This window comes from Pleurodeles waltl, chromosome 3_2 (assembly GCF_031143425.1).
Source record: "Pleurodeles waltl isolate 20211129_DDA chromosome 3_2, aPleWal1.hap1.20221129, whole genome shotgun sequence".
NCBI lineage: Eukaryota > Metazoa > Chordata > Amphibia > Caudata > Salamandridae > Pleurodeles > Pleurodeles waltl.
This window is the reverse complement of record NC_090441.1, coordinates 48,350,240-48,373,199: the sequence shown is the minus strand read 5'-3', so window position 1 is coordinate 48,373,199 and position 22,960 is coordinate 48,350,240. Positions and strand designations below refer to the sequence as shown.

The following is a 22,960-nucleotide window of genomic DNA, read 5'->3' as shown; positions in this document are numbered from 1 at the left end:
GGAGATACCTATTGGTCTACCGCTGAGAGCAAGGATCACTGCCCCCCTTCCAACAGTACAGCACACAGTTACGTATAACTCCTGATTCTTCCACCAAATCAGTTTGCTCAGTTCAAAGTTTAGAAACTTGCTTCACTTATATAGCCTTTTGAGGCATTGGCAAGCTTGTGACAAATTGATACCCAAAGTGTGCAGATAATTATGGTCACTGCCTACAAGCACCTTAGTTCTCTGCATAGGTTCTCTTAGTGGAGGTGGAAGGTCAGGGGTTTAGAGTACACAGGCCTTTGAGAACATCACCTTACCACTGGGAAGAGCACAAAACGTCTGTTTCTGAATGTCCGTTTTGGACCATAGCTTTTTGTTCAGCATACAGAGTAGAATCAGTAGTACAGACATATAATTAAGGTTAACATTATGATTCTCCAGTATTGAGGTACCTTTCATAGATACACATGCTTGAATCATTCCCCGTCGTCAAAGTGGGAGTACCATAGTAACATAGAAAGCAGAAGCGTACAACCTGCAAAGAAGTCAATGTTCAAGGCATTCACTTTTACAGCTGATTAGTATCATTAAAATAGCCCCAATTAAAAATTCCCCATAATCCATCTAATCAGGCGACAGCACCCTTTAGAGCCCACACCTCAGAGGCTCCAGTCCCTCAGATTTTCTACTACACGTTGTGTGATTAGAGTCTCTCCGAGCTCTGCTGAGTTTTCTCTTCAAAACTGTTATTTTCCGAAAGAGTCTCAGGTCAGATTTAAATGTCATCTTTTTTCAGTCTAGAATACTCTGACCAAGTCAGAATATCCAAAAAGTGCCTATTTAAGCCATGTAAGACTTGTGAGATTCACTCAGAGGACCCTCATAGAGAGTGTATTTACTGTCTCTATCCAGAGTATAAAGGCAAAGATTGTAAGATCTGTAAAGCTTTCTCCTAGAAAACCCTGAAGGACAGGGAGGGAAGACTACTCTTGTGGTTACAAAGACTTAAATCTAAGGAGCACCCAGTCTCTGAGGAAGAGAGTGATGACTCTTCAAAGACTGAAAGATCCCACAAAAGAAGACAGGTCACAGGAAGACAAGCCTTCAGAATACACCAGAATCTGAGATTTTTTCACAGAAGAAGTATTTCTCTAAGATCACTTCAGAGCCTTTCACACCAGCACGAAATAAAGTTTCTCTTAGCAAAACATCAAAATCTCGTCCTTTATGAAAAGAGGCTACTTCTGTCAAAGAATCAAAAATGTTATCACCGTCGACGACAGCCACCACCATGACACTGACTTTGTGCCGACGACCATCGCCTCCTACAAAATAACATTAACGGCACCATTGATGAAGAAAACACCTGTCTCTCAAACGTCAAAACTCCCATCTAAAAAGTCATCAACAACCTCAGCGACACCAAAACCTGTGCCGTCAACTGACTCAACTGGAAGACTGACAACATCTCCACCGTTGCTGACAGTGACAGCACTATCGACTACAGCATCGTTGATGACACCACCGCCGTTGAGAGTACCTTCAGCGAAAGCATTGTTGATGAGAGTACCATCGACGACCACACCGTCTGACATTTTCCTTAACTAAATTAAAATCATTATTACTGCTTGCAAAATATAAATAATTGTCGGTGACAAGACCATCTAAGTCACCATTGACAGACACTAAAGACACCTCCAACACCCTTAATGCTTCAATCAAGCATGTAACTTTGGAGTATCCCCAGAGGAGGTTATACTTCCAGAACACACGTCACAAAGTAAACTTACTACTCTCCTAGATGAGGATTCAGATGGTAAAGGGCCTTTCAGAATCACAGGTTAAATACCAAGGTGATGATGAGGAGGAGGATACTGACCATTATTATCAGGACAATTCATATACTGGTGAACAGACACAAGAATAATATCAGGTTTGCTCTCCGCAAGGTCACCAGGAACAAACAGTCCAAAGGCCACAAGACTTGATATTCAATCATCAAGCCATGCTTCAAGATCATTACAATTGCTTCCCTGGACAGCTCCATCTGCGCCTCCATCGCACCTTCAAACACCAATAAGGTCACCCCCTCAAGTGTCAGTAACTCTGCCTACCACACTGCCTTTATCAGTGCCCCTATTGTCTACACTACCATTGGCAGACCCAACCGCAGATGACCGTGATACCTTAGAAGAACAAGAAGCAGACGGTGAAATAAGGGATCAAACAAAACTATTGTTGAGTAGAATAATTACATTATACAACCACCATCAGCACTTCTACCACCTCTCATAGACTGGCTACCAGACAGTATAGAGGTTTTAATAATATAATGGGACGTGCAGCCAAAAGATTCCACTTGTCCTTAACCTCCAAGCAGACAGACTGCTTTTTAGTACGATTTTAAGAAGCCCAAGAAAGTCGTAAAGGCAGTACCCATAATAGATTTCACCTGGCAAGAGGAAACTTGCAATAGGAAAAATCCAGCCACTATATCAGCAGTCATGCCCAGACTGGATAAAAAATAAGAAAGTACCAGACAATGCACCAGCATGCTCAGTGGGTCACCCCAGTCCAGACTCCATTATTAGTCAAGTGACTCAAAGGTGCTCCAAAAACCACTTCACACCTATCACCACACCACCAGATAAAGATGGGCGCCGCCTTGATTTTATTGGGAACACTACAAATGAAAAGGCATCCCTTTCGAGGAGCCTGGGGCTGAAGCACTTTTTCCTTTAGGGGTTAGATTTCAACCATATAGTCAGCACTTCCAAGCTTATCAAGGACAGTATTGTTCCCAGTGTGCCCAGCAGTACAGACACCTGCCTTCGGCAGCTTACAAATAACCAACAAGAGGGAAAACAGCCCACCGGGGGTGAAACACCACAAGGAAACAGTGACCTTTCAATTGTGTTGGCTTCTCCATACTCTTAATCAGGTCTTATGGAAGATCGCGTTTCCCATTTTTTTTACATCAGTGGTCTGGTATAACCACAGACCGATGGTTTCTGGATGTCTAGCCCGGGGACACACCCTCATTCTTCAACAAGCCACCCAAAGGACCACCCCTTCTACATCTAAAACAGCTAGTGATGGAGGTTTCACTTATGATTAAAAAAGGGGCAATAGGAAAGGTTCTGAAGTCTCAAAAGGGAATGGGCTTCTATTCCCATTTCTTTCTCATCAGGAAGAAGTCAGGAGACTGGCACCCGATCTTGGATCTTCAGAAACTAAACAAGTATCTAAAAAAAAGTAGTCATTTCGAATGGTCACTTTACCAGACATCTTACATCTTCTAAGCCATGGGGATCATATTGCAGCTCTCGCCCTCCAGGGCGCTTATTTCCACATCCCAATTCATCCCAAGCATCGAAGATACATTCAACTGTGGGCATAAGCATAATTTATACTCTGTTTTCATTACGTTCAGATAAAACTAAACATCTGTACAACTTATCAGGTTACACGTTACAAACCATTGACTGCGACAACAGTGCAAGGTTTTTCAAGATATTTTATATGGACTCAACTGTCCTGTTATGTTTAATTTTTATTTCTTCTGTTTCATCTATATTTAAAGTCCACATGCGTTTCGTACATATGGATGTTTTCAAGGCTTTAAAAAACTCATGTTACAGAGAAACTTTGTAATTGAGTAACAGTCAACAGTGTGAAACCTATAAACTGTAATAAGTCCTGTTAACATTTGGTACCCATTCCCATCCTGATACTGCACCTTAAGGCGTTTACCTATCTAGGTATCACCCAACCAGGAAATCCAGTAGAGAAAGGATTCTCAAGTCTCAAGAGACACAACAGAGAACACAAGAATTATAATATTCCAAGAAAGAAATTCTGTGTATACACTGGAGACTTCACTTTGGTACACCACTAATCTCCAGGAAGCTTATGAAGGCAGGTATCACCTCTTCACTCAAGCATAGGCCATTCAGATGAATGGCATAGTAGTTAAAAGGTGTTTTAGCTTGTTTGAACCTAGGGAATTGGGCTGATGTCCAGACAGACTGGGACGAGTGAAGTAGAGGGAGAATATAGATATTCAGAGTAGATGTTTCCCAAAGGAATTCGGATGTATAGGTCAAGGTCATTCCACCCTGATTCTTCCTCTCCTTTCTGCTCCTGAACTTTGCATTGGGTCACCAGTGCACAAGACCGCAGTTCAGTTCTGTTATAGCCGCTTGAAAAATATTTCCAAATGGTTCCTGAGTTTTGTTATACGAAGTTTGGAGCTTTGTTTTGAGAAGAAATTTTAATTGAAAGGAAACTTAGGAAAACATACATTTTAGAAAGCAGTATGAGGGAATATGAGAGATTTTGAGCTGCATGGCTTCTTCCACTTCCCTAGTGGCAGCGATGGGTTCAACTTTACAAACCCATTTTGTCATTTCAAATGCTGTAATTTGCAAATTCACATGGAATCCTGGGGACCACTGCTCCCTGGGATGTATTGTCATCTTTTTGGTAAGTAGGCCGATTTGGTCTTTCAGCGCTTTAAGGATAGTAGGGCCAGGGTTCACTTCTTAGCCAGACTGCTCTGCCAAGTCATCTACACCAACAATTTCACCCCCCTCTGGCTGTGGAAAGGACTTCTTATATTGCCACCATGTTCAGCCTAGTGAATAAACTCATCAGCCTTTTTGTGGCAAAGGCCGCAGTACCCACAGACCACGTGGACAACAGGGCAGCGTGTAGCACAGTTTTCTGCATCTCCACTTGCCGCAGCTTCTAAACCTTGTTGACCTGTCCTTCGAGGCACACAGTCATCCTGCCGGACGAAGGATCTGAATATTTCTGCCTGGGTGAGAGGTGATAACTTGGTATAAGTGGGTCTTACAGATTGTCATGGGTGTTTTGCCCAGGTCTTGCCTGCCCCGGACACAGGAGACTGGACGGTAGCGTTTGACCTGCAGGATGCTTATTTTCACATTCCTGCCTACAGGCGCTATATGCGGCTCACAGTGGAGCTGGATCGTTTTCAACTTGCTCTTCTCCCCTGTGGACTCATTAGTGCCCTTCAGGTGTTCAGAAAAGTGATGGCAGTGGTGCAGCACATCTTGAGGATAGGGGTGCTAGCCTTCCCCTAACTTAATTCTGGCTGTTGAAGGCGTGCTCAACAGTCAGTCATGCCCACCTCCAGACTATGGCGAAACGCTTAACATCTTTGAGGTTCACTAGCAACATGCCAAAGTCACACCTGACTCCTTCACTGACCCTCCCTTTACATTGGACACATTCAGGACACAGTACAGTTCGTGCCTTTTCCCCAAAACAGAGAGTCCAGGACGTTCATGATTCCAATGTTTCAGCCTCTGTCCTCTATATCAGGGAGGTTGACTCTGAGGCAGCTGTTCAAGCATGTCACGTGGCATATGTGGGCTCTGCAGTGGGCTTTGAAATCCTAATAGGCACAGCATCAAAGGGACCTCTCCGATCATGTCCACGTAATCATATGAGACTGCAAAAGTGGTGGTGGTTGCCGGACCACAGTTAGGTCAGCCAAAGACCTCTATTCCACCAAAGCTAACAGTGGTGACCAACGTGTCACACCTGGGTTGGGGTGGTCACTTGGAAGAGGTGGCGAACAGAGGCATCTGATGCTCAGCACAGTCCTGGCTCCACATCAGCCTTCTGAAGCTGTGGGCCAACCGCCTGGTGTTGAAGACCTTCCTGTCATTCATAAGAGGTAGGCTGGTGCAGAAACTTATGGACAGCACCACCGGAACCCTGTGTCAGGAGGCACTATACCTCTGAAAATGGCTGTAATACCAGGGGATTTTTCTGGTGGTACACCATCTGGTGAGATTTCCGAACGCCAGTGCAGACTAACTCAGCCATTGACGCCTAGCAGATCACGAGTAGCAGTTACATTCCAAGGTTGTGCAAGGTCTCGTCCACAAATGGAGAGTACCTTGGCGTGATCTTTTAACCACAGTCAAGAATGCACGTTCCACGATGAGGACTTCTTCATGTTGGAGTTTACAAGGCGTCTCTTCCTCAGAGACACATTTCACTTAGAGCGGAACTCTGGAATATTGTGCATGCCTTCTGCGGATCCCTTTCTAGCCTAGAGTACTGAAGATCAGGAACAACCGGGCCTAAGTCATTCTTGTGGCACTGGATTGGGCACAGTGAGTAGTATTCAGAACTCCTGGGCATGAGTGTATGTCCTCGATCCGGCTTCCATCTCTGGAGAATATTTTGTCACAGCATTGGGGGAGGGTCCTGCACTCGGTGTGTGAAATCATCACCTTCATGCTTTGAGATTGAGCTGTGACAGCTGACTGCATTTGACCACTGTCCCAAGGTTGTAGATCTTATCTTGGCAGCAAGGAGTCACTTGACAAAATCTTCATATACCTTCTGTTGGGACAAGTTTGTGGTTTGGTGGGCACTCAGCAGATTGACCCACTTAAATCTGGCTATCTGAAATATTGCCATTTGTGTTGTTCCTAGCCCAGCATGGTTTTGCTTTGGGTGCAGTTAAAACTTGGGGTTGCCAGTTCAGCCTACTTTATTTAAACTACCCATTGTGGTGTTTTTTTTTTTTTTAAGGTCTTGCAACATTTGATTACTTCTCTCCCTTTTTCATGCCCCAGTGGAACCTTAACTTGGTCCTCACCTTCCTAATTTGTGCTCCTTTTAAATCACTGCCAAGCTGTCAACTGTGGCTTACTACCATTAAGGCAGTGTTCCTCATCACTTAACATTGGCGCAGAGGGTGACTGAGCTGCGCCAACCTGTGTTTTGTAGCATGAATCCTTTTGGGCTTCACACTTGGTGCATTATTCCATCATCTCGTGGTTAGTCCTGGAAACATTGTATTTCACACCCATTGGGTGTAGTCGACCACCATTTGGTGCTAAGTCCATCCTTTGTATGACATCAGGTAATGCCCCAGAGGTTCCTGTGCGTGGTCGCCATCTTCAGGTTCTCTTTTCCGCTGCTGGTTCTGGAAGCACAATGTAGTAGCTCAGAAGAATTGGAAAGAAAAGTTGGAGAAAAGTCAAAGAAATCATCGAGGAAGGTGAGAAAAAGTACAAGAGGAGAAGGGGAGCCTTCTCTGTCCCAACGAGGAACACCCATGGTAAATCAACATCACCAGGGAATAAAGAGAGAGGAGGCAGGCAAGGGTCATGGAAACAAACCCTTTTGAATTGTGCCCCATTTGCCATCACAAGTTTGCCCAGGGGGACCTCTGCGAGGTCTGCAATCTTTGCCTTCCAAAGGACCACATGGACAAGGACTGTGGGACCTGAACAGAATTCATGCCAAAAGCACTCAAAGTACAACATTGACAGAGGATAGAACACTACAGCATGGTGAGTACTCAAAAGCATTAATCACTCAGATACCTCGGCCTATCCAGCAACGAGGAGGAGAACGTCGAGGAGGCCGAAACAGTTCTTGAAGACTGACCTCAAAAAGAGACCGGCACTGAAAAAGGTGATGAAGGACACAGGCAAGAAAAGACTGAAGGTAAAACAGTCGAAAGGAATAGACATTAAGTACTCAGACTCTAAGACTTACAAAGCCTCAACACAAAAAACCTCAACGACCGAAGGTCAGCTAAAGCCAAAAGAGCCATATGGATCCCGAGCAAAGGATACCAAAGGGGCAAAGGCATTGTCCAAACCTTTGTCGTAAATCTCTGTTTGCGAAGGAGCAAGAGAGAAGGCAAAAGGCTGAAATGGCCACACTCATACAAAGAAAGAAGGAGTTTAACTACTCCTTAAGGGAATTTTGCATACCTTTGAAGCCTTCGACGACTACTGAGGCTGAAGGTGACCAATCTGCTGTGGAGACACCAGCAACCCCGGAACCCCACGGTGAGGACCAGAAGGAGGTCGAGTATGCAACTGGTTTTGACAAAACCAGCCATTATGAGGAAACGTGGCACTACCTCTATGTCGAATCGCTTGAAGAGGGAGTAGACAAAGACCCTTCGAGACCAACTCCTCCAGATGGCCTACGCCTCTACAACAAACTTGTCAAGAGGCCTGCAGAGACCTGTGGGGTCCAACTAGAGGAGCAGAAGGAAGGTACATGCTTCCTCCTAGAGACCTTGTTGCCAGCTCATGAAGGGAATTTGCATCTGCCAATGCTGCCTAACATGCTTGATCAAGGAGTGGAGAAATAATACAAGTGCTTGACTCAGGACCCAAAATATATAAAAGGGAATGTTTCTGCAGACTCAGTCATTGTAGCAACTGCGAGGAAGAGAAACCATTCTGCCTAGTTCAGGGTATCGAAGTTCAAGCAGTAGACACAGACATCCATAATCAATAAGTGACTTATTTGGCAAAAAGGCCCAACACAACACCAGTTGGGGGGGGGGGGGGGTAGGGCGTGGGGGTATGGGGCGGTGGCAGAATAAAAGGGTTCCTCCAGGAGTGGAGGAAAATAACATCAGGCAAATGGATTTTAAACCTAATCCATCGCCTAATACTAATCGCTCCAAGATGGCCCAGGCAATTCTGGTACACGGAGCTTCTTCTGATGTCGGAAGCCTCACCGATACCTCTACCTCCAACTCCAATGCTACTATCAATGCATCAAGGGGAGATATTACACCCAGAGCCAATGTTGCGGCACTTGCATGCATGGCTCCTGAATTCCATGAGTTCCAGCATCTCAGGATTACCCCAGAATGTAGAAACATACTTTGTAAAGGGAGAGCGGACAGCACAAACAAAACATATTGACTTAAATGGAAGCGGTTCTGTTGTTAGTGTCAGCAACATAACTTACATCCGTATGATGCCTCTCCAGAACAAATATTATCTTACCTGTTAATGCTAGTGAAATCCGGGCTCGTGCGTTCCTCAGTGAAAGTGCATTTGGCAGCAATTTCGACATAGACACTCTTCGGATACGGCCTCTTTGTTCATCATGGCTAATTAAGCAATTCATGAGAGGTTTGTTCAGGGTCTTTCCTCCAGTAATGATGCCTCCCCCTGAATGGCACCTTAATGTTGTACTCTCACAATTAATGAAATCCCCATTTAAACCTATACATAAGGCAGACGTGAAAGATTGCTTTCCTTCTAGTGATCACTTCCACTAGAAGAGTGAGTGAAATTTCACTACACAAAAAACCTTTATGCGTTTTACTGAGGATTTCATCATTCTCAAAACAAATCCAAAATTAATTCCTAAAGTTCCTTCTCAATTTCATCTCAATCAACCAGTTATTCTCCAGACATATTTTCCCAATCTCACATCACCAGCAGAAAAATCCCTCCACACATTGGATGTGAAGAGATGTCTTAAGTTCTATCTTCAACTAACTAAAACTTTTCGCAAGTCTGATCAATTATTACACTCCTACGGACCTGGACGACTGGGCTCTGCAGTAACAAAGACAACTCTAGCAAGTTGGCTTTTGGCAACCATTCAGTTCTGCCGTTCTGCAGCAGGAAAACCCCTAGAAAGACAGCCTAGAGCTACTTGGAATAGTACCCACTCCTTCACAAAGCACTACTGCCTTCAGTCCAAGCATAAAACGGATGCCTCCGTGGGCCAAGCAGTTCTACGACATCTGTTTCAGTAAGGTGAGCTTCTATGGTAATGAATAATTTTATTTCTATTACTTGTGTTTATCTCTATGGTTATTGGATGATTATTATTATACTTGCTATTACAAGTTTAATATAGCTGGATACAGTGTTTGATACAGTGTTGTTACTATGACTACTCTGTATAAGTTATGATATATGAAATAGAAAATACTTTCATCCACCATCCGATACAATTTTATTAAAGTGCTTGGTATTCTGATTCAAGCATGTGAATCTATGAAAAATCCAATACTGGATAAGAAATTAGTTATTTACCTGTAACTGCAGTTATCCAGTATTGGTATCTTTCATAGATTCACATGCGACCTGCCCTCCTCCCCTTAGAGTCTCCCTTTTACTGACTCAGGAAACATAATTCGCTCTAATGCTGAAAATCTGTGGGAGGGAGCTTCTCTTGGGAGTGTTGTCGCCTGATTGGTCATGGTTCAAATTTGGTCCATTTTTTAAAAATGACATGGATAGACTAGCAGATTTCAGGCCTATTTGCATTGTAGACTCTATGGTTATTATATACTGCTTTATAGGATACTGCGGGACTCCCACTTCGACGGGGAAGATTTAAGCATGTGAATCTATGAAAGATACCAATACTGGATAGCTGCAGTTACAAGTAGGTAACTAATTTCTTCCTTTCCAATGCACCATCCTTCCTGTTCTGTGAATGGGACTCTTTTACACCTAAAAAAGATCCAAGTATAGAGCTCTACACACTGGTCAAAGCTAATTTGCGATTTGGCGCTGCGACTGGGGATGCCAACAGCCTAGAAAAGAACTGCTGTTGGCGCACACATGTGGTACCTAAACCCACCCAGTGCAACCTACCAGCTTGCAGAGGTACTGCACAAATGTTTCCAGGTCGTCTAACACCTGGGGAATATTCAAAAGGTGAGGGAGCTGCAGTTTGATGGACTATCTAGCAGTAAGAGTGTTATCTACTGTAATTTACTTGTTATTTAGGTTTCAAAAGGGAATTTCTTCTACACCATCTTGCTTGAAATCTGGTGCTGTAGTTCAAGAGAACATGGCTTAGAATGGTGTCTTGCATTTTTCCCTGTACTTTGATATTGTCAAACAGCAATTCAAAGGTGTGCTATCTTGCAGTTCTCAATCGTCTGAATCATGTGAATACCTATAACCTGTGAATGAAAATCTGCTCTGCTTTCTTTAGACAAGACAGCACATTTTCTTTAATTTTACTGAGATTACAAACTATTACATGTTTAAGCTGTTAGTGGAGGCAGAAAATCAACATCAAGTGAAGCCACTAGAGTGTTCAGAGATTTTGTGGATCTTCCATCCAGTCTTTTCCCTAGTCGTTACTCTTCGGTTTTGTAGTTTTATGTATAGACTGGAACCACAGAGTAAGATACTGATCTACACTTTATAAACCTTGAATTATGCTCCAGAACTATTAGAGCTATTGTTGATATTGAAATCTTTCCTAAATGATCAAGCAAAGACTACGTACTACCACCTGAAGCTTTCAATTTTCTTTAAGCCCCAACAGCAAGAAGAAAAACAAAGTAAACACCCTGTAAAGAGAGGTGTTCACGTTTTGTCAATTTCTTTTGTAGAGACATTGAAGCTGGATCTATATTGGCATCATGAGTTTGAGATAGCAGGTGACTTAAGTGATGTAACAATATAAGATCACCCACATGAGATATCCATTGTGATAGAAAAACGTTAATGGGCAATACTAGCTGACCTGAGAAAAAGGCAACATAGGTTTGTTTCAAGTGATATTGGTCTTCTCATAACGTTCATTTTTACACAAGTATACAAAACACTGCAGAACTGTATAACTGCAAAGAATCAGACACTGACTTATATATGGCTTTACTGAAGGTCTTGGCCAATTTCTGAAAAAACAAGATCCCCAGCCTTCTTGCATTTGGTGAATGTGATGCAGGTTTGTTCTTTAATACCAAATGTGAAAGTTGATGAAAACTATTTACATTAATCTTAGTCTTAGAGCTAGGCTAATGAGAAATCTCAGTGCAGACAATACATTCGTAATGATCATCTTGGCCCTCTCAAGGCTCCCTGCAGCTAGGTTCCTGCCACTCTTCAAGAATTCAACAATTGGGCTTATTAGGGGAGGTAAGCCATTCCTGCTTCTTGGACTACAAAATGCTAAATGAACTCCAGTGCACCCTTCTGTAGAGGTTTAACATGTGTGTTGACAACAGACAGTTTAGGGAGCTGTTACCTTTTTCTATAGAGTGTTTACTACTCTGCTTTGCTACCTTTCAGGTTTAAAAATTCCATCTATGCCACTGCTACCATTTTTCTGAATTCACTAAATTTGTTAAATAACCTATTATATCATTGATACTTCTAGCCATAGACTTCTTGCCTTAGAATAGTCCCAGATATTGGACTCAATATGAAAATTGTTGCACAACTGATCCTGTTCTGACTTCTGCTGTTTGACTGCAAGAAAAGTTACAACTATATCACCAAATTCAGAGCCTCACTCTTGTATGGTGGCAAACACCACATGACTTGTGTCTGCGAGTTCGGGTGTGCATTTATGTAACTCTTGGGTTTTGTTGTCATTACAGGCCGTTTGATGCAAAAAATCCTTTCCTGGCCATAGTCGCTGTGAACCGTAAACTGAATGAGGGAGGTGAGCGACACCTGATGCACCTGGAGCTTGATATAACCGGTTCCAAAATCAGGTATAGAATCTCCTTTTTTGTACATCGTGATAGTGATCTGTGTTTAAAATGTTGTTAAAGGAATTTTATGTCCTGTAGAGAGAACACTTTTTGAAAATAGTTGGTTCTTCACATTGGAATCTTGGGTAATATTCATAATCCTGTCAAATCAATCTGTTTGCTCATTCCACGAAAATATTTTAAGAGACTTTTTTTCTATCTAAAAAATGTTTTAAACAGCATCTAGCTATCAAAAAGGAGCTTTTTGCATGTTTTTAAACAATTTTAGTAAATTCCATGAAAGTGAAAAACACTAAATCGTAAAAAGAAGTGATTATATTTAATTAAACTTCCCTTTAGAAGGAAAAAAAAACATTAAATGTAAAGTGAGCAGCACATTGTCAAGAGAAATTTTCAGTTTCTCGCTTTAAAGGGGCAGAAAGCCCTACAGTGCGGTACAATGTTGCTTAAAAATTTGCTCAGTGGCAGAAGGTTTCCGAAACAGCAGCCCTCTTTTGGCTTTATTTAATTTCAGAATGTTTCTGAAGCAAATTATTTGGCATCATTCAGCACCTAAAGACATCATGCACATTTAAACTATTTTTGGTGGAGGAGATTTTTCAGGATTTGTCATTTAGGAGAACAAGGTACAGAGAACCCATTTGCCTGCTGTTGTATTGTCTACTGGGGTAAGTCAAATGACCCTCTGCCAGAAGCACAGCTGGCTTTGTCTTGGGGTACCACCTAAACCCTTTTTTGGAAAATGTTGAAATAATTGTATATCTCTAGGGGCCCTTCAGCACTTAGGCACCATCCTAAAGAGCTTCCACGGATATTTGCTAGATATCAAGGCTCTGGTAGAGATTCTGCTTGATATTCTCATGTTTTGCCTTTGAGGACCTAAATGCAGAGCCACCACTGGATGCCTAGTCTATACTGGATGGTAATTATCGGAGTTCAGAAGCTCTGAGACAAACGTCATCACCAAAAAAGGATCCAGTCACACCCTGAGGCTTGTATCAGATGGTTCTGTCATAGTTTACCTCCTTCTGTTTATTAACCACTCCATGAAGGGAACACCCAACATAGATAAACAACAGATTCAGCTGTCCACAGTCCTGCGATTGATGACCCAGTTCGGAGGGAGGGGGGGATGGGAATGGGGGGTGGTGGAGATGGAGAGAATGTGCTCCAAACAAGAAGACATCACCCCAATCTAGAAGGAAATCTCATTCCAGATAAAGCAAAAAAACTCAGGGCACCCAGGCACTCCATGCTGGCGAGCAATAAAGTACTTACACAGTTACACTAGAGTGTATTAACAGGGGATTATTCTATTCTATGGAACTTGTAAAACGGCGGGAAGGATGTCAGTCACTTTTGGAACGGAGTAATCTTCGTAATAATGAGGCCCAAAATGTCTTATTCTAGAGGTCCTAAATGTTGGTCCATAAGTCTTTGTGTTTCAGATAGTTGAGGGTATATCAAACCTATGTTTGAAGCTATTCCCCTTTCAGATTTTAGCGAAACAATATATGCCAAGCCAGTAGAAGAGATGTAGCTGTCCTGAGCGTGACTCACCTCGTCCACTCCCATTTTACTAAGCCTTTACAACAGATGAGACTTAATAAATTCACCATGCTTGCAGACAGCCATAAAGCAGGAAATGTAGGAAATCTTAAGATGATACTGTGTTCTGTCTTCCAGTCATCACTGCTGCCAAAACTGTGGTGGGCCATCTGCCCCTGGGCAGCTGGTCGTAACTTCCTGTTCCTCCAAAACCTTCCCTTTTATGATCCTATATAGATGATGATGACATCTACAGAATTCATCTCAGACCAGAACTTTGATTGCATTGACAGTACTATGTCTCAAGCCTAGTGAATCCCAACTTCGCCAGAGCATGCTGTCTGCACGTTATATTGATTGTGCCTTTTCCATTCTGTATTCTGTCCGAAAGATTGGGAAATTTCAGAAGTTATGTCAGTTTACATATTAGTCTCAAGGACCCGAGGCATACCAGTCAGTGACTATAAATGTACTGCTTTGACGGAAATTAGGAAAAATATTACTTTGTTAAAATGGATGTAGCTGAGAAGCCCTGGTCTTGGCAGCTCAGAGCCTTGCCTGTTTTGCACTTTTGTTTTTTTAATGCAGCCTTCTCCCTCTTTCATAACTAGATGAGAGGGATTCAGGATTTGGAATACTTCTGTGGTTTGGCTCTTGAGCTGCACATCAGTATGTCTCTCTAAGTTAATGGTGGTTTCTTTTCATTCTTCCTACAGTTCCTTAAAGGAGGACTTGAATAACCCTTCTGTGCTACTGCAAGATACATATATTATTATATATACGGATGATATACATTGTTTTTCATACTTGCAACTCTTCGTCTTAGTCAAAGTAATTGAGGGTAGAGACTTCACCCTGCATTCAGGTCCATAGCGTAGCTGAAGGCATGGATCAGTTAGCTATTTTTCATTTTGAATCTTTCAGTTGCCCTAATCCTTGCTATAAAATAGATGGTGCAATGGGTCAACGTTATTACACCATGACAGAAAAGGTGATGATGTAAGAGTCATGCTCCACAGTACCATCCCCTCTCATTAAAGAGTGGAGTGTAATGTTAGTTAATTGAGTTTTAATTTCAAATAAATAAAAAATATGTGGCCTGACTACTTTTTATAACTGCCTATTATTCCTGATAGGATTGTGGGAGTTCCTTGTATTAGTCTCAGATTGCTCTTCCAACTCTTTACCAAAAAAAAAAGAGATGGTATGTATAATACACAACAGATTACTTTTTCAACTATGCGTTTTTCCAGCCTGTGACAGAAACTAACTTGGATGCAACAGTGGAAGCAGAAAGAGGGGTCTTTGGGCTTGTGGAAATTGGCATTTAGGTTGGTGGTGGTGAGAACCCGGAAGTCTCACTCATCCCAAGGAACATATGTTATGAGTGATTACTGCGCTGAGGAGCAGTGCCAGCTGTGGCAAGCTAGGTGTGCTTCCATGTATGTTGTTGGGAGGATCAGTTGAGTAGCAACTTGAAAGACTTTGAAGCAGGTTTGTCAAAGCTTAACTGGGATTGCCCATGGGTCCTGAAGGGTCCTGTGACGGTGGGCAGCAGGAGAACTTACTGAGGAGGCAGAGATCCTGCATCATGAGTGGGGTCCATATGGATGAGGCAGGGAACTACATCTGCCTCACTTGGGCCCAGGATTCTACTCCTTGGCACATACACTGGATACTGTATTTTTACTGTTAGTGTGAGAAACAGCTGAAACCCCCACCTCTCTGCTACATAACCTCTTTGGAGCTTATGGCATTAAATGATGATTAAATAGTTTGCCCTCTCTGGATCAGCCATGTTCTTCCTTTGTAGTGACGGTGTACAAAAAATACTTATTTGTGCCTGTTGACTCCTAGGAGCAAAGGCCAATGGAGCAGAGAGGGTGATCCCACTGACCAAGCAGACCATACATGGGTGATTAGTCAGTGTGCTCCCAACTTCACCTAGACTCAAATGCCACCCAAGTTGAGATAAATAAAAGTGTATTTGAAGAGAAGAGGCAGAGCCTTGACCTAAGTGTGGTGCAGGTCAAATAGGTGTCGGTGTCTTCTAGTGCAGGGACCTGGGGGGGGGGGGGATAGAGGATGGGGAAGAGCCAGCCATAGACACTCCAAGAAGCCTGGAAGGATTCAGACACTGTGTGATAAGAATCAATTTAGGACTGGAGCTGTGCTTCAGGGCATTGGATAATGGAAGGAGAGGCACCCAACTCAGAGTACCTGCAACAGTGGATGCACACTGTCTAAAACCACAGACACAAAGCATACAGCAGAGAGGCAATGGTGAGAGTGGTTGTGAAACAAAGTATGGTCTTGCTTGACAACCAAATATTTTTCCCAGATGTGCCACTTAGTCCACAAGTCAGGAAAAGGAGCTGTAGACATCAGGCAGGAACTGCTGATCAAGGATGCTGAGACTTCATTGCGCTCTAAAACAAATACATGTGTGTTGCACTTAAAGTAGTTTACCCTGCAGGCTGATATGTTTCCGGATCATTTCTGTAGAAATTGGAGGGCAGATTTGAGGTGAGCATCTTCACCTTACTAAACTAGTTTGTGGGCAGGGATTCAGTCTGAAATATGATGGAACTGTCTCATGGATGCTGAGGTAGCCCTCCTTCTTTGTAGGAGGAGGTGGGGCCAGAGGTGGTAAAATCATAGTGTGATATTGGCTTTATAGTGATTGTTTTTTGGTCGCATGTAAGCGTACGACCTCGTGTATACTTTAGTATACATCTCTGCGGGTTTAAAGCCACCCTTGTTTGTTTCAGTGTCCTTTAAAAATCTGTGCTTGCTAGATGTCAGTCCGGCCCCTTTGTTTCTCCCTTTTCACTTTCATTCCTCCCAGGGAGCAGGGACTAACTACTGTATACTTCCACTTTGGTTCTTTATCTCTTGCTTTGAGGGACTACTTTATAATTTCTTTGTTGCTCCCGTTACACTATGGGTGCTTCAGGCCGTAGCTGCTTGGATTTTATTGCAGCATCTCCCTCCCACCGCCTCCCAAGCTGGAAAAGACGAGCTTTTGTGCTCGGATTGGAGCTGCTGCGATGGAGGTGTTCTTCTGCTCCTTTAGGCTGGATGCCATTGCTGTCTCTGAGGAATGTGCTTGTCTGCGGCCTTGGTTAATGAGATGCCAAGGCAGGAATCTTCTATAGGTAATACAAAGGTGCCTCCCAGGAGCTCAGAATCATTATCACGGGGTAACCGCAGGAAGCAACCCACTATCACTGGAAGTTTTTTCCATTGTGTTCCTTGTAACTTTCTATCATATAATATTTGAAAATTTATTTGAGTTTTGACTTTATATTTATGCTGGGATAGCACTAGGTGAGCATTCATTTTCTGGATGATTTTTGTGACATCAAAAACAATTACATATGAAAATAGGACTTATAATGAGAGTGTGCGCGTGTGGGACTGCGCGTGCATGTGTTGTTCAGTGTTTGCCGTGAAATGCCAAGCCTCGGTGTAACTCTGAAACAATGAGTACCTGCACAGTGTGTCGGCAGGTCATGTTAGTGTAGTTATTCCATAAAAGTGAACGTACACAAGGCTATATGTGTGCATATATTTGTGTACACATACCTGGGTATAATAGGCGTATGCATATCTGGTACAGGCAGATAATCGTTCTTCTGATTTTACTGGATAACACAGTGGCGTATTGTTATTGTGCTAGTGAGTGCAGTGACTTTCCTGGCTCTCTCCGAAATTGAAGAAACATATTGAAAAAGAGAGCGCTCTTTAAAGTGGGGCTTATGGCGAAATTGTACTAAGAATAGAGAAGAAAGTGTCTCAGTAGTATTTTGCCAAGCTGGGGATCTCTAAAAAAAAAAAAAAAAAAAAAAAAAAAGTAATTCCTCCATGTTTTTGTAATTTGCGTATATGTGATAGGTGCAGTTGTGCACAGCTTTTTGTCTCCTGGGTGTTTCTTCAATCATCTAGCTTGGTTGTTCATCTGCAGTTCTTGGCAATAAAATATATTTTGGAATTTGTGTGTGTTAGAGCTTTGAGGAACTAAGTGGGGATTCGAGCCTCAGCCATTCATCTTGTCTCTGCACTTCGGTTTTCATTGTGAAGACGTAGGGCCCTGAGGGGTGTTGTGTGTTGGAAAGCTTTTAAGACACCCATTGCCAAATGGCAAATTTTTTTTTTTAAACTTCCCCGCTGCATGTCTGGCGCACTGACATCTCCTTGGATCACAGCAGCCCCTTATGAGCCGAGCATGCAATGTACACTGATAATGAAAACAGTTGTCATGCTTTTTTTTCAACTTCACTACACCGATTTACAAAACAGAAAAACCTGATCAGGATGGGAAGTGAATGGAGTTGGGAGATGGCACAGCGTGAGGTGGCCTGACTCACATGCGCTGTGTCTTGTTATAGATAAACCATGAGACCCCAGTGCTGCTGCAAAGCCTCAGACTGCTACTAAGTATGTACTGGACTCTTCTTCACAGTCTGCATGATTGCATTGGACAGTATGTCTATAAAATGGATTATCCTACATTGATTCAATTTACTGTTACGCTTTGTAAAACTTCTCTTTATAGTTGTTCTTAGTTTATCACCCTACCTTTATCACACATATCGTTGTAATCGTGAAACAGTCACCTTTGTAACCTGGAAAAAGCACATGGCACATTGAATAACAAGACTTAATTAAAAACAGGGATTTGATCAAGGATATGTGGGGCAAGTTAAATTTTTTAAGTCACTGTGACATGCATATGTTGGGGACACAAGTGGGTCAGACATGGGTGGGAGACACATGGGTACACAACACATCGCACAAATATACAACTGTCATTATAGTGGCAGTTTTCACTGGCAATTGAATGCTGGCACCGTAGTAACTGTACAGTCACACCTGGCAACTGTGTCCACCTGTGCACATTGCCAAGTGACCTATACCAGTCCTGTGGTGCTGTGGGTTGTGTGTGTCAGTACGTGTATGTGTGTATGCAATGCGATTGGCAGGGTGAGGTATTTGTGTAGCTGGGTGTAGTTGTGTTGTTTGTGTGGGTGCAGTGTCAATGGTGTGTGTATGTTGTGTCATAGATGTATCAGTGTGTTTTTCAACATTTACGTGTTGGGTGGGACTGGCAGTGGGTAATTGTGTGTATGTGTTGTGTAGTGGTGGGGTGCACCTATAGGTAAGGGGCAGTGTGTATGTGTCACATACTGCCCTTCTATAGCTGCTGCCATTGTATGTACTCCATTGAGTCCTGCTGCCGTCTCCCGCTGTCAGCAAACCACTACCAGTACACCTCCTGCAGGACTGTAACATCTAAATACAGCAGGCAGAAGACCCCCGCCGTGATGTTCTTCTCGGGCCGACACAGCTTGATAGTAACACCACCAATAGCTAAATCAGGCCCATTGCCATTTACAATGCTAGTAGCTCTAACTTGCAAAAGCGCTTGTTTGTCTTTGCTGCTCCCTCCCTTCCTCTTGGTGGATCATTCTGAGCTGAGTGCTACTCCTAGTTGTACAAAAATGATGATCTATATGCATGCCAACATGCTACATAAACTCTCAATGGTGGTTGTAAGAAAGTACCAGAAAACACAGTAGGAGTTCTAGTGGATGGTTAAAGGTGCCTCAGAACAGGCTTCACCCAGGAACAAATTATGCTTTGCAGAGAATTTTTGATTCCCTCCTCCATCACGACAACCCAGGAGAAAGTAGCAACTTTTTTCTTTATTGGATAAAATGTGTTTGTAGCATGTGATGCTGTAGATACAATGTGCTGCTTACGCGTGCCATCTAGTGTCGGGCTCGAAAGTTTGAAACTTTTTTTGGGGGGAAGAATTCTTTACAGTCACAAGGTGTGAGAAAATGGATGGCAAGGTTGAGGCCTTGTCGTGCAGTACACTTGTATTTAGCTCTTTGGGTCCAGTCAGTGTTACTTCTCAACCCTCAGCTCAATTCTTTCGTAGCTATGGCACAGACTAGCAAGGCTTAGCAAAGGAAGAATGTGTAAAGCATTTAACACCAACCAAACAACAAATTAAAGTCACTAAACAAAGAGACAAAACATCAATTTATATAAATATGAGCATATTTTGTATGAATGTTTAGAGTCCTTGATGACTAAAATCCACTGGGGGGTTTCAGAGATATGAATTTTTAAAGCATTTAAATACTGACATGAAGCGCAAACAAGCATTGGCAAGTCAAAAATGTACTCTGTAAAAGTTTGTTACACTTGAGTTGGGCAACTCAAACCCGAGCTGGGTGACCAAATCCAACAGGACAAAGTTCTAGGGGTCTAGAAAGGAAACCTTGGCTAGTTACCTTGTCACAAGAGCCTCTTTGAAGCGAGTATCAAACTTTACAGGAAACAGACATTGACTTCTATGGATTGGCCATGATGCTGAGGGATGTAGGCTTAAGGGTGCGCAATGGATGCTCCAGATGCTGTGTTGCCCGCATGGATGAAGTCCGGTTGAGTCCTAGGTCCACAGGTGAGTGGTGGCGAATCCGGCCATAGATTTCAGGGTCCTACGAAGTCCTCTATGCAGGGTACAAAAGGCTGCCGATGCAGACCTTCCATTCTTGCAACACAGAGGTTCTGGTGCAAACCTTTGGGGAGGGGGCTAGTGTTCCTTTGGGTGGACAAACGTGGTCACAACCTGCACCCACGGATCCAGCAGACTGTGATACAACTTTTGGCTGTTCCCAAATTGTCCGTCAAAGTGCCTGGCTTCTGGTAGCCACCAAGCAGCTGCGGGCTACCAGGAATGCGGTTTGGGCTCTTCCAGCTTTAATGTCCCCAGTGCCGTTCACAGGGGGGGGGGGGGGGGAGCTAACTGACTTTGTTTCAGATTGGGGCTGGAAATCAACTTCTCCCCCGGTTGGGTAGGCAGAACAAGGTCCAAACTCCACTAGCCCAAAGTGCAGCCTCTCTTTGTGCGCTTCCAACAGGTGTAGTGTGGTCTTCTTCACTTCCTCTATCCAAATCCAGCGAGTACTAAAGTCTTGGGCGCCAAGGATCCCCATTATATCCCTGTAAGGTGCCTGAGGGAATAATGCGGTCACTAGCCAATGGTCTAGTAGGTCCCCTCCTCCCTGGTGTCTCAGTTTCGGTGATGTGTGGCATCTGGCTATCCCATCCTGTGGGTGTGGGTCACACCCCCAGTGCAGCAACAGCCTTTGTTCTCAGCCTGACAGTCGTACACACGTCTCCCCAGGCAGGTAGAAACCTGTCTCAGTCCCTGTGCCTCTCTGAAGAGGACTGGGTCAAAGTCTGGCAACTTTAGCAAAAGTAGCCAACGTTAAAGTGGACACAAATATCAACTGCACCTTTGAGTCGCATTTGATGTCCCCTTTAATTTGGTACCTTACATGAGAGGGTTAGGTAGCCTCTGTCAGAAGTTAGACGCATTGGAGTGATTGGAGTGCCTACTGTTAACTCTGCAATTACCTTATAAGGCTGCTTAACCGTCCTCAGCAAACACCGACACTTAGGACTTTGCCTTGCTACATAGTCATCAGAAAATACCTTTCTAGCCTACCAATCTACAGCTCCTTGCCATATGGCTTCATAGGTCTGCCTTAGAGGAGACATACACATATAATTAAGGGAATTAATGATCTTTGATGTTAGTGGTCATGGCAAAGTTGGGTGTAAAGTGCATGCACAGCCTCTTCAGCCTGCAATGGCAGCTTAAAGTTGTGTTTTCACTTTGCCACACACAGAGTGGCATAACCAGAGATGCAGCTCTTGTGTGGAGAGCCAACTTTAAATGCCCTTGGTACCTGGGTACCATATACTAGGGACTTATAAGTAAGTCAGCACATTCCAATTGGAATCAGCAGCCACATGCACCTGGGGAAGTCGGTGAGCCCATGTAAATCTAGAGCACTCCTTTCTACGGAGAGGTGCTTACAGGGTAAGTAACATTTTCAGTTCGTAGCATGTGTTGCTGTAGATACACATGCTCTGCATAAACTATTAAGCAGTACCTCTATGTAAGTAGTGGCTATCGTGTTGATTGAATAGATGTCTGAAAAAGGGTCCGTAGGTTTGTCTGGCCAACTAAAGCTTGCTGTCGGGCATAAACATCAACACAGTTGTGCTTGGTAAATGTGTGTTGCCTTGACCAAGTAATGCTTTACAAATATCAGCTAAAAGTATGTTTACAAGAAAAGCCATGGAAGTGTGACCTGAAAGGTAGAGGGAGAACTCCTTGCTGTAAGGTATCATGTTTGAATATACTGTGACATATTATTGGAGAGAAATTAGCATCTAATTCATATAATCTGGCTTCATGGCCATAGAGTTCCATAACATTTCTAAGCTGTACATATGGAGTTTACTACATTTACTAACAACATAGACTATTTATAGACAGTTGGGCTGGCTAATCTATTACTGCTATATTATTGTTATTGAGGGAGTGAGGGCGTGATCCACAATGTTAACCAGATAACAAAGTTGTAAAAAGATGAAATCTGCAAACTAAATTATTGGTCACACCTTCAATATGTTTTAGCATGATATTAAAATTTTGCTTTAACGTGACCGTTGTCCATTAGAGCACTCGCAGTAGTCCCAAATCTCACCTAAAAATCCGCTAGAGCAAACCATCTCCCACTCAACAGCTTCTCTCGAGTTTTCTTTCAAGTAAAGTCACTCTTCAGTCTAATATGGCCGGATAATAGAATGTAAATTTATGATAATCATATTTATTACTGAGTCAGTCAGCGCTTCAATATTTTAATATAACCAACTGAGCACAGTCACCTTGCAAATCCTTAAACATGTAATCCTGCCATATAAGTGGAACCATGGTCATCAGTCATGAGTAGAATTACTATTTTTTAACCATCCCTTTAAATCCTACGTGGTCTTTAAATAAAAACATAAATCTACATTACTGGTTATAAATACCACTCACAATCATGATTACCATATCTAAAGATTCATATAATCAGTTTAGCATAAAAAGAAGTACCTTAAAATTTTTATTCTGCACTTGCCATCTCATATTTCCTTTGTATTTCTCTCTAGTAGGGCTCAAGATGATAAATCATGAATATGCCTTAGATCCCTAATGTAAAACCACCACTGGCATGATACGGAACCTAAAATTAAAGCAAACATATACACCACTCTGTGTATATA

General features: G+C 42.9%; 1 protein-coding gene across 3 annotated transcripts in view; it reads left to right on the top strand.

Moving 5' to 3' along the window:
* The window catches only part of POR (cytochrome p450 oxidoreductase), a 374,224-nt gene that overhangs the window by 217,927 nt on the left and 133,337 nt on the right, over positions 1-22,960 (top strand). For all 3 annotated transcript variants that reach the window (XM_069226728.1, XM_069226727.1, XM_069226729.1), the window contains one exon: positions 12,158-12,274. In XM_069226728.1, the coding sequence (XP_069082829.1) occupies positions 12,158-12,274 (117 nt within the window). The remainder of the gene's footprint in view (positions 1-12,157; positions 12,275-22,960) is intronic.